Genomic DNA, 12137 nt, shown 5'->3' with positions numbered 1-12137 from the left:
GAAATTGCTGAAGAGACTGGGCTAAATTCAGCTTAAAATAAATAATGGTCTTGGTTAAATGTCAAATTTAAACTGAAAAGAGGAAGTTAGAAGCAGTAGAAGACATAAAGTTGAAATAATATTTAATGCATATAATGTACACTGGTCTGGCATTCTCAGTTGATTTTATGAGGTGTGAGAGCGATGTCCTGCATATGATATAGCTCCTTTGGACAAATGAAGTTCTTGCCAATTTACATTGATAATTATTGTTACAATTGTATTGGGAAGCAGAAGTCACATTATAGGGGTGTTACTATCTTACTTTCTTTGGCATTCATTTTTCCGTATCATCAATAGTCCTTTTCCAGCTTAGCAGAAAAATCCCGTTCACTTTGCACATTTGCTCCGGCTGTCTGTAGGATCTTACTTCTGCCAATTTGTCCTGGAGCACAGCATCCCTTACAAGTATTCATGCCTTCTGTTTACTTCCAGGGTTATAACGAAAGCTTTGCAGCTGAAAATCTGTACCTTTTTCTATTGCTTTTATGGGAATCTTGTTGACTTCAGTGAAAGTTTTGCCTTGGTATGTGTAATATGATTAAAACGATTGGAAGGCATCACTGAAACTGTTTAAATGCCATGAGTCAAAGGCTAAATCACTATGACTATTGTTGTTAGGAAAGCTTAGGCTGTTCTAAGGTTAGTAGCTTTTATTTATGTAATTGATTGTGGAAACCAATTGTTTTGAGCATTATTCTTTAGAAATGGCAAATTCAACCTCTGTCTTTTCATTCATAATCTTCTCAGATCTTGGGTTTAGAATCTCTTCGATACGTCTAATAGTGTGTGGAAAAGAGAACACTGAATTCCAGATTTCAAGGACCTTTGTGTTCCTAAAGATCAGGTGATTGATGAGGGTATTACAAAGAAAAGACCATTGTTAAAGTAAGGCATGTACATGCTGGAAGGTCAAGAGTATAACAGCTTGCACATCTCTGCACATCACGTTTCAACAGATGATTTTTTTAATAATAATAATATTGTCATAGTTGAAAATAGCTAATGAAGGGACATTTTAAATGTGAAAATGTCTTTGTAAAAAGATGATTTTCACTTTGCACTGCAAGCATAATGCAGCTTCCCGTTTCCCTCCCTTACAGTGGTGTGTGTAATTAAAAGCTATGGCTGTAATACAGCATGTGTGTATTTATGTTTCTGTTTCTTGAGCATGTTGCTGTTAATGTTCTATCAAGTAGTTTTGAGTCGTGTGTAATCGTATCTCTCCTACAGCCCATCTTCAATCAGGGCATCCCACCACTAAAAAAGCTGAAAGCATAACGGAGTCCTCTGGCTGGATTCAGGGGTGGCACGTCACCTTTCATAATCACTGGAAAACTAAGCCAGATGGCTGCCAGCTTTACTTGATTTTCCATTTTCCTCCATGCAGAGTTGATGGTTCAGATTTAACACTCAAACACCCCCTGTGGCTAACCCATGACAGACAGGAACACTCTTGTTCCACTACCAGAGCTGATATTGTTCAGTCACAGGAAGAAATTCAGCAAGACTTAATATTGGCTGATAAACTTATGATCTAGTGATTTTAAACGGAAAATGAAACTTGATTTAAAAATAAATAATCTTAAAAATATAGTAATATTAACATATAAATATATAAAAATATATAATATAAACTATAAATGTGTGTTTATATAAATATATATAAATATATAAATATAAATTGATTTATAAATTATAAACATATGACTAATTTAAAAATAAATAATCTTAAAAATAAGATTTTTGGGGGGGATGGGACAGGAGGGGGTGGAATATATCCACTTCTAGCTTTTGGCTCAGTTCAAAATGAAACCTTTGTGACATACCTGTGTTTCTCAAAGGATGGACTCTGTTTTGCTCAGTTCTGGTGAGCATCCAGAATCTATACTGCTGTCATCCTCCTGCTGTTGGCAAGATAAGAACAGCACACTGGATATTAATCTTATCTCCCACAGGTTAGAGAAGAGTGGTTACTTCAGTGACTGAAAGCTGAGCTCTAGATGTTTCATTAAAACTCCAGACAATCCTCAGTCGTCACTCTAGGACTGTGACAATATACAGTTAGGTGGTACAAGGAACCCAGGTGCAATTTGGTGGAAGTCTGACATTAAACTGTCTCTTCCTATTGCTATGGGAACTCCAGTTATCTTGCTTATGGTTCAATTTCTCAAATAAATGCCCTTCCTTGTAAATGAAGCCCCTGAAAAAAGATGGCTACACCCTCCAACTGCAATTGTCCCACTGATTGCAGTGTGAGGTATTTTGATTTGAGACTGAGCATTTATCATGTTACAGCAACACTTTGGCCATTTGCAGATTTTGTGCAGATTAATTTAGATTCTGCAAACAGAGCTTTGAACATTAAAAGCTTTGAGTACGAAATTCCACTATGATTAATCATGCAGACAAAAAACACTGTAACCTAAATAATAGCGAAGCTGACATCTGTTCACCCCATTGCACTTCCTAGCACTTTGTAAGACCCTTCACTGGGAATTCTCTGAAGTACCTACATGCATCCGTGGGTATGGATACATACAGGTGTGCAGGTATATATGTGTGTATACACTTACACATATATATTCATGTAAGAATATAATTTCAATATCTGTAAATAATACAAATAGGGATTTTTTTTTGAAAGTGACAACTCTCACCTTTTTTTCTGTTAGCACGTTTGTGAGCCAACACAAAAATGCCATCCATGAGCGCAGCCAGCTTTGAGCTGTTACTTGTTATTATGTTGTTTCTTATTCTCTGAACAGAAGCTTTTGTGGTGAGATGCCGTGAGTACGCATGCACACTCCTCTCTTGGTGCTTTTTCTCCCACTTAACTATCACACCTTTCTCCTTTCTTCCTTCCCTTCCCTTTTGAACCTCACTCTTGCATAACCCAGTACGGAGTTCACGGAGCGTTTCAACCCCAATGTCCTGAAGGACTCTGCCCTGTCTACACACAAACCCATTGAGGTGAAGGGCCTAGGCGGCAAGGCTACTATAATTCATGCCCAGTATAACACTCCGATCAGCATGTATTCCCAAGATGCTATCATGGATGCAATTGCAGGCCAGGCACAAGCCCAAGGTGGAGAATTTGCTGGGTAAGATTATTTCTTTGTGTGAAATGTTCTTCCTCTGCATGATACACCTAATAACCCCTATGTGCATGACAACAGCTCTTCCTTGACTCTTTTTTCTGGAGTATCTTATCCGTGAAAAATACAAATCAATTCTAGATAGTGCTTGAAAGCATTTATTTATTTTGAAGTTAAAAGGGTGGATAATTAGAAAATGTAACAACTTTTAGTATTCTTCCTAGAAATGGTAAACCCCACCAAAATACATTTAGTGCACCATATATGAAGTTAGATGACTTTACATTTATCATGACCGTGCTTTGTAATAACCACTGTATTAATGTGCATAGTTCAAAAAAAGAAGGGGGTGGGATTTTGATTGATACATAAAGAATGTGACGTATTTATTTAGTACTGTCTACTGTTTTATTATTCAGAATAGAATGTTCTGTATTATCCCTATCCCTAGATTATATATTGTACATATGCATATGTCTTATGCATATGCTTTGGTATCCTTTGGACTAGGGCAAAATCCATTGATCTTTAATGATTTTGCTTTTCTAGTGCATATTTCTGCAATTCTTATCTGATAAACTTATCCACATTTCTTATGGCTTAACTGAAATTATATGTGGCATGAATGTAGTGCTGTTTCTTTCTTATCAAGTATCTTTCTACCTAAAACAGAACTTAACTGCTTATCACATGACACTGAAATATAGGTACAGCAACACGCATAAACATAGTTTCTTTTAAATGCTAGCCGCAGCCTTATTCAAAATGCAGATACTTTATGTATTTGCTTGTGCTCCCTTCTACTGGCCATTTCTTTTCTGTTTTTTAGACTTCTTATTTCACTAATTTTCTGCACCAATATTATTTCATTGTGTTCATCACGACTCTCCCTAATTGAGAGGAGGACTCTTTCCTCTCAACCTTTTGTTCATGTTGACCATAGCTCAGTGAATCTCCACAGGTGTAAGTAGACCCATATTTCCAATTAGCAAAGTACGATGAAAGAAATTCATTGTGACTGTGGTTTTTGTAATGGTTCACATCCTTCGTAGGTATGGATTGATATATTGGTATTTTCTGTTAAATGCTATGTCATTATATAATGCAAATAGTACTTAATGCTTAAAAACTTGACTCCCAAGCCTAACATTCACCTGATTCCAGAGGAAACTCATTTCTATTTCTACATTCAGTCAGGTGCAGAAAACTCTTTAAATCTGCTGTGCTGTGTGTTACAGCCTGTTTTGTAACTTTTTTTTTTGTTCTTCTCAGTAGATTGTATTATTAACACAGCATTTTAAATCTAGATATAAAGGCAGGGTTCTTGTTGATGTAACAACAGCCTACCCATTGACTGACCTGCAATCATTTGATCAAACACATAACTCATTTCTTTAAGGTGTTGTTTTGACATTTGTGTTATTCTGAACTTTAATTTGCAGTGGAAACTGAGGATACTCTTCAGTTTGCTAGTTGATGAAGTCTGAGATAAGAGTTCGCTTAATGCAGAAATAATTGTATGAGAAGCTTCTCATATAAAAGCAGACCAAATTGTGTACTGATTTATTTGCTCTCAATTCTCTGCCTATAATGTGGTCTCAGCACTTAATTACTCTTCTTTGGGCTTTTAGTGTTACATTACAGGTAAGTCCTGAAGCCACGAGGCAGTATGTAAGACATTAAGTGTACTTGCACTGCAGATCCAAAGGGCTTCGGTTCTTTTTGGCAGGCAATAGCTGGAAACACTGTTTACTTTTGTTATCAGTGTCATTAGAATTTGCATAAGGATTATTTCTCCAGTTTGACCATTTGAAATCAGCGATGTTTCCTGTCAGTGAGATCAGCATCAGGTGTATGTTGCTTAGAAAATAACCCACATATACTGGGCCACCAAGGAAAACTTAAAGGAAAGCTTATAAACTACACTGCACTTAACTCAGACCTCATGCTGGAGCTTAAAGGTAGCAATATTTAACTGTCCTGACTTCATGTCTTTTCTTATTCTATGTTGCTTTGTTACAGTTGATTTTGATATACCAAGAACCAAGAGTTGGTTGCAATAAAACATTGTGGTTAGGTATTTCAAGTACATCTCTGTCAAACCTCTTCTGAATTCCATTAGGCCGTTTCAGCCAAATTCACAATTCGTGTAAGCAGATGTAAATCCAACAATTTTATGAGGATTAAGATCTAACAGTTCCAGTAGCAGAATCAATAATGTGATTGTACAAACTAAATAAAGTCTAGCATTTAATACAATAAGTCAGCTTGGCCGCATGATTTACCAACCTGCAGGAATTGTTTGTTTTTTTTTGTTTTTACCTCTCAGAGCTTTTGTTATGAGGTATAATCAGTCTAATATCCTATGTCACAATATTTTGTTGAATGCTTACATTAGGGATAGAAATCTATAGTCCTTCCTAAGTTTTTACTTACCAGTTATCGACTTGGTCAAATTAAAACTGAGTAACGATTCCAGGAAGTGATTCACATGGTAAGCCACAGTTTATAATGAAGTGCAAGATAAAATCACATTTGTACTTATGCAAAGAGGTTTGACTGTCTTTAAAGATTGTTTTAGTATTAATAATATCTGACCTGTATGATGATGTGGAAAAGAGGTTTTTTTTGTCAAATCCTACTGTAGTATCAGGAGATTGTATGAAAAACCTTCAAAAGATCTAACCCCTTAGGGCAGATTTTTTTTTTTTCAGTAACATCAGTTTGAGGTAATGTGCTTAAAGATGTATGATATTTCTGCACATGCACACCCAGATGGAAAAAAAAATCAAATTAACAAGAGGTATAAGAGCTACTTATTAACATTGTTATGTACATCATCCGGCTATCTCTAAGAGTCAACTGTCACATTTAGCTTTATGAAGTGCTTATAATTAGCGATGCTCTGTGTTTTGCACTTCCATGCTGAGTGGTTCATATGTCCTAGTTACTCATCTGCAATATAATTACAATTTTAGAAAAAGAAAGAGGCCTGCTGCATTAAAGACAGAGTTGGAAATATTCCAATGTATTGCATTAATCTAGTTCAATTTATAGGAGCGTATTTCACTTTGCTAGGGAAGGTTAATTCACCAAGCTCCATTTCCTGCCTTAATCATCTACCACAAAGATATTAATATGTCATATTAATGCCACACGTTGCTACTGTAAAATTTGTGATCTAGGCTCTAGGGGTGTTTTAACTACCTTTATGCAAATAGCATATCTATACATACACTTTTAAACTGCTTCTTCGTATACTGGTGATAATATAAGAATAAAGCATTTTAGCTAGAGCATTTAAAGCATGGAATTTGAACTGTCCATGATTTGCATACCATTGTTGCCACAGTAGTCTGTGGTTGAAATCAGCAGTATTATTCATGTAGTTGTTTATTATCCAGTCTGCAGCAGTCTGCAGTTGTGAAATTTGCTATCATATCCAGCAGTTTTTTAAACTTCAGCAGCATTAAATTGCAAGTGTAAGATTATATTAACTGTTGGCCAGATAAAAGCAGTCACCTAGGACAGTAATAAGACAAAAGATACTGCATGCTTAGTCAATACTAAGACAAATGCCTGAAGAAATGGAAACTTGAAAACCTGGGTCTGCTTTGGGGGAACTTTTTTTTCAGAGCTTGAACTAAAGATTCCTATTTAGGTTTTTCCCCTAAGCTACACTCCTCCATGTAGGTAACCGTACTGAAACACAAAAGAAAAGGAACTGTTGGTTGTGCCCAGCTGGGTCCTCAAGAAAGTGAGAAGTTGGCATATTCAGGGGTTATAAGGAATATAAATACTCCTTTTATTTAAAAAAAATAGTCCTAAGGAGTTGGGGTGTGATACAACCCTGTATCGCCTGCGCTGCGAGTCCGTAACGTATGTAAGCACACATCATGTTTCTGAGCCACCTGCAGTCTTACCTGAAGAATGCATCCATGCTATTGTCAGGTGCAAATCCATTAAAACAGCTGATGTTATGCAATGTGAAGTAGAGATGTGTGTCAGCTGGAAAGTACAGATATTTAAGGCATTACCTGGTAATATGTTTTTATTAGTGTAACTTTTTGTTGTTTGTAGAATACCAGACATACTTTGGGGCTTTTTCTTGATTTCTCTCGTACTTTCAAAGCACAAAAACAACTTCCTTGTAGATTTTCTCTGCAAAATGGCATCCGAAAGAATTCCAAGTTTGAGCCTGAAGCACAGAAGCAACTTTTACAGCAGGTGACTGCTCCCTGAACTTTATAGCACTGACTTAGTTGGACCATATGGCCCGTCACTTTTTAGAGTCATTTCTCAGTTTTTGTGAAGTTGAGCATGCTGCTTGCAAAGCTCTACGTGGAATAGCACATTAAACCAGTTACAATAAATCACTTGCTGCAGAAATAGACCTTGTATTTACAGAAGGCATGGAGTCAAATTACTATATGACTGCATACATCATTCCCTCACTGTATATTTCTGCAGTTCTGTCACTATTTAAACTGTGCTATGCAGAAATTTTCACAGAAATAAAAAAGCTATTAATAAGTCTATTTCTCACTTGCATTATTAATCAAAGAAAGCTTACCTCATTTGTGCTACAGAGTTTTGTAGCTTTTGGTTTAGGTGTACAAAACTGGAAGTTTCTGATATATCACTGTTCAACGCAATTAGGGACATTGTAAGAGCCTGAGGTATGTTCTGCTGCTGAAGATTTTAGATATAAAATATGTGCGGTAGTCTTGAGTACAAGTCAAAATTTCTTATGTTTCACAAGCTTAAGTAAATGATGAATCCAGAGTTATGGCAGCTGGATGTTTAATTCAGAGTTTTGGCTAAGAATAATGATCTCTGGAAAAAAATGTAAAAGCCTATTACATTACTTTTATAATGAAATATGTTTTCTATTTTTAAATGCAACCTTAAAGTACACTGTCTCAAAACTATAACAAAACATAATATCAACATTAAGCTGTTTTTGTAAGAAATGATATTGGACAAGAATGCTCAGAGAAATAAATAAATATTTTTGGCTGGCATAGTCTCCTTTACCATCACCCATTGTTATAACCACCATAAGCTTGTGGCTGCATTGGCTGAGGAATCATGAACAGACATTTCCATGCATTTTCACATAGTTTTGAATATACAGTTTGAGTGATAGCAGGTCATTTAAAAGTTATAATCTCTGTTAATTCACCTAATATTGATCTATGTATTTTTCATTAAAAGTGATATTTTCAAAGCCTTGCTTTAGATTGCTGTTATTTTGGACAAGAAGCTGTAAGACCAGAGCAAGGTTGAGATGAAAGTTACCATGTCCTGTTTAACAACACTTCACTTTCTGAATTGCAGTACCCTTCCTATTAAAGATCCTCACGTAGACAGTGCCTCTCCGGTGTATCAGGCTGTGCTGAAAACTCAGAACAAGCCTGAAGATGAAACTGAAGACTGGGGTCGCCGTTCTGCCAATCTGCAGTCTAAGTCTTTCCGCATCCTTGCCCAGATGACTGGAACGGAGTACAGTAAGTCAAATATCAAAACACCCCCTTCATTCTAGTTTTAGATTTATGCCTTTATTTTCTTCCGCCAGTAGTAGTGACCAATAGTCCAGGACAATTCACGTCCTGCTTGTAGTCATTGTCAGCAAGAGCTAAGATCTGAGAGCTCTGTATGTAACTAAAGGGAACTAGGAAATCAAAGTGTTACATCACCTTTGCTTTAAGAAGCAAATTATTTGATCTGCCAAGGGTCTCAGCGGAAGAACATCTGTGACCCCGAATTTCTTCATATTTACAAATCAAATCTATGTTAGACAACCAAAGCTGTCAATTCATTAGAAAAAAGATAAAGAACTTAGTTCGCCTGTAACAGTCTTTTATAGAAGTGACTTCCTGAGGTCAAAAATAATCATGGATCATCATTTGCATTGTACAAATGGTTCTCTGTCAGATTTTTATGTAAACCTAGATCTGCTGTGAATGTAATGGGAGTTTGAACTTTGTTGCTTATTGACTATGGAAATGTTTTTCTGACCAACTGATAACTAACCTCAGATCTTGTTTCTGATCTAGAGAGAAGGAAGTTTAGGGCCCTTTCCCGTATCACAGGGAAATACTTATTTTCTCCTTGTATAAATGTGCTGCTGCCTCTGATGCTTTCTTACAAAACAGCAGACCCTCTCTGTAGGATCATTGCCTACAGCTGTGAAACACTGCTAATAAATGAATGAGAAACTAGTTGTAATAGCCACTTTCCCCCTAACATCCTGCTTCTTAGCTCTAGGGAACTGCTTCTCTTCCCACTGTTATAAAAGCTACTGCTGCAAAGTCAGCATGAGTGTACCTTTAGACAGGCTTTTGATACTCTTCTGAAGAACTTGTAATTTTATCATAAAGTCAATTCTTTCTTTCTTTCTTTCTTTTTTTCTTTCTTTTTCTAACTGCAACCCTTTTTAACTGCAGTGCAAGATCCAGATGAGGAAGCCCTGAGGAGATCAAGGTAAGAAACTCCCTGTGAAAAATATGGCATTCTCTTTATTGATAACCAAATAATGTTTTGAAACAGCATTAATACAAGCATATACTACTATTTTCTTGTCTTAAAATACTTTAACACTTTTACTTAAATGTCACTAAAATTAAAATGCTATCAATGAGAATAATTTGAATGAAAAGGGTAACAAATTGGCATGTATTTAGGAGAGATGGTGCAAAAAGTGTGATTTCAGATCTGAAAGCTCTCTGCACATGCAACTTTCGTGTACTTTACTGGGTGTGTGAATGCAATGAGATCCTAAGACCAAGCCCTGTGTAACTGCTTGATGGTGTAACTGTATGAAAATATATAATGTTGTGATAGCATTGAAACTTATGTGCAATTTATTTGGATGATCCTGACTGATAACCGATTCATCTGGCATAATACAGTAAAGGAGTTGTTTCCATCCATATCCATAACCATTTGCTTATGTTTTGTCTGAAATTAGTGCAACCCAAACCTGTAGAATATAGAGGCACAGGACTGCTTTTGCTAGTGGAGAAGTCTATTTGTCTTTTAGGACCTAACAATAATGCTGATAAAATGTGTATACTCAGTGAGATAACAGGGAATTAAAGACCAGTGGTCACGTTATGTTGTCCTATACGGCCAGGAAAAAGAGTTATTAGAGATTCTTTTGCACAGCTTAAAAATTGAAGTTTAATTGGAGCATCCTGCATGCAGCCTAATTTTCTGTTTGCATACTTGAAATCCCTATATCATGGTAGCTTCTCTAATAAACTGGCTGGTTTGTGATGTGTTTTTGATACTCGATCCACTTGCGTGTTTTTTCCTACTACTGCTTTTCCTTTTCTTCTTTTACTGCCGTGTGTCTTTCATAAAGGCTTTGAGCTTTTGATCACAGCAAGTTACAAATGTTGAGTCAGTGAGAAAGATGTCTGTCATCATCCCTGTGAAAATACAATACGTTTACTTTCAGTTTATGTCTGCTATAAGCCTTCCACTGCAGTTCGCTGAAGTTCATGGCTGGATGTCTGAGTATCAGGCTTGACGTTATATTCCTTGTGGATTCATTTTTTTCCTCGAATGTGCAAGCCTAATTCGTAGTGAACGTCTTGTGCATTATGTGCTTTGATGTAATAGCACACATCCAAATCCTTATTATGGTGGGATTTAAAATGTTGTACTGAATCTAACAGTTCCCCTATATGCATATCTGACAGTAGCATATTCTCTTAAAGAAATAATCTTTCTAGCTGTTGTCTGTGGGTTTATAAAATACTCGGTATTGGAAATTAACATGGTATTAGATATGTTGAGAACAGTGAAGTAATTTAAAGTACGTGACTATATCTGCTGTACAGTGCATGTTTTCTGCAGTTTGGAGGTATCAGTGTGTGTTATCCTTTTTTTTTTTTTTCCCTCTCACGAGGACAGTAGTGATTTTGAATGTATGTAGGCACAGCTGCATTACCTAGAGAAATTTAAGGACATTCATTGGTAGCAGAGGCAGAAGAGAATATACTGGGTAGTTAAGCAGTGGTATAGTGCCATGGGTATGAGCTCTGGTGCAAGGGGCCTCCTACCTATCACACTGATAGCCTAGCAGACTGATAGCCTAATCTTGGTGGCGTGGTGCTTGCCTCAAGCATTGTACCTAGTCCACCTCTGGACTTTTTTTAGCAATAGTCCTGGCTATGCATGTGTCCATCATATGTTCTTTTGGGTTTATTGGACCCCATCTGTTCCATCTTTTGGGAGGGTCCTTTGTCACTTTTGGTTTTGTAAAGGATAGAAGGACCTGTGTCAGATACACAAAATTCATGCTTGAACTCTCCTCTCCTCTCCCACCACAGTAATGGAGTATAGAAACTCCTTGTTAGTATCTTCTCCAGATACCCTGTAACTTGTACAACCACACCTTGCCCCATACCTGCCATTTGGGATCAGCTGTAAGGCTTCCTGAACTCCCAAAAGCAAAAGGCTTCTTTGGAATTGTGGAAACAGTCTTGTATAATTCAGTGTTGCATTAATCCTGAACTGTTTTGCCATTCTGGGGGTGGGGGGGACCACACTTTATTTTCCAAAACTTAAACAGCTAGAATGGAGAACTTTGGTCCTAGAGCATACTGTGAGCAATCCTTCTCTGGTGCTTTCTTCTGTCTCCCTGTGTTAGTTCTTCAGTGTAGTCAGCATATAATGCCAAAGATTTCTTCCAAACACTTGGAAAAAGAACGTACAACTTACTTTTGGATTGCTCCTTCCAACTTCTTGACACGCTCTCTGAACAGAACCTAAAAAGCTTAGGAATCTTCAGGTGGCAGAGCATTCTTTCTGTTAATCCTAAAGAGTGCAGTGCATGACAGCCTTTTGTTCATGTTACTGCTATTTTGAAGGCACGCATACAATTGTAACTTGCTATGAAAACATTAATTTGCTGTTGTGATGATTGTTATGAAATACTTCCCAGAAAGATGATATCCATTTCAAGTCAAGCAGATGTTTCTTAATACT

General features: G+C 36.7%; 1 protein-coding gene across 8 annotated transcripts in view; it reads left to right on the top strand.

Annotated features, from left to right (window-relative positions):
* LDB3 (LIM domain binding 3) overlaps nucleotides 1–12137 on the top strand; it is a 121802-nt gene that overhangs the window by 63928 nt on the left and 45737 nt on the right. For 5 of the 8 annotated variants that reach the window (XM_083845383.1, XM_083845388.1, XM_083845389.1 and 2 more), the window contains 3 exons: nucleotides 2940–3143; nucleotides 8478–8647; nucleotides 9587–9623. In XM_083845383.1, coding sequence (XP_083701509.1) covers nucleotides 2940–3143; nucleotides 8478–8647; nucleotides 9587–9623 — 411 coding nt within the window. The remainder of the gene's footprint in view (nucleotides 1–2939; nucleotides 3144–8477; nucleotides 8648–9586; nucleotides 9624–12137) is intronic. The other 3 variants (XM_083845382.1, XM_083845384.1, XM_083845385.1) reach the window with 1 other exon arrangement.

The sequence above is a fragment of the Anser anser genome (genome assembly GCF_964211835.1).
Source record: "Anser anser genome assembly, chromosome: 7".
In the NCBI taxonomy this organism is placed as follows: domain Eukaryota; kingdom Metazoa; phylum Chordata; class Aves; order Anseriformes; family Anatidae; genus Anser; species Anser anser.
Note: the sequence above shows the minus strand (reverse complement) of the source record. Positions and strands in the feature narration are given on the sequence as shown.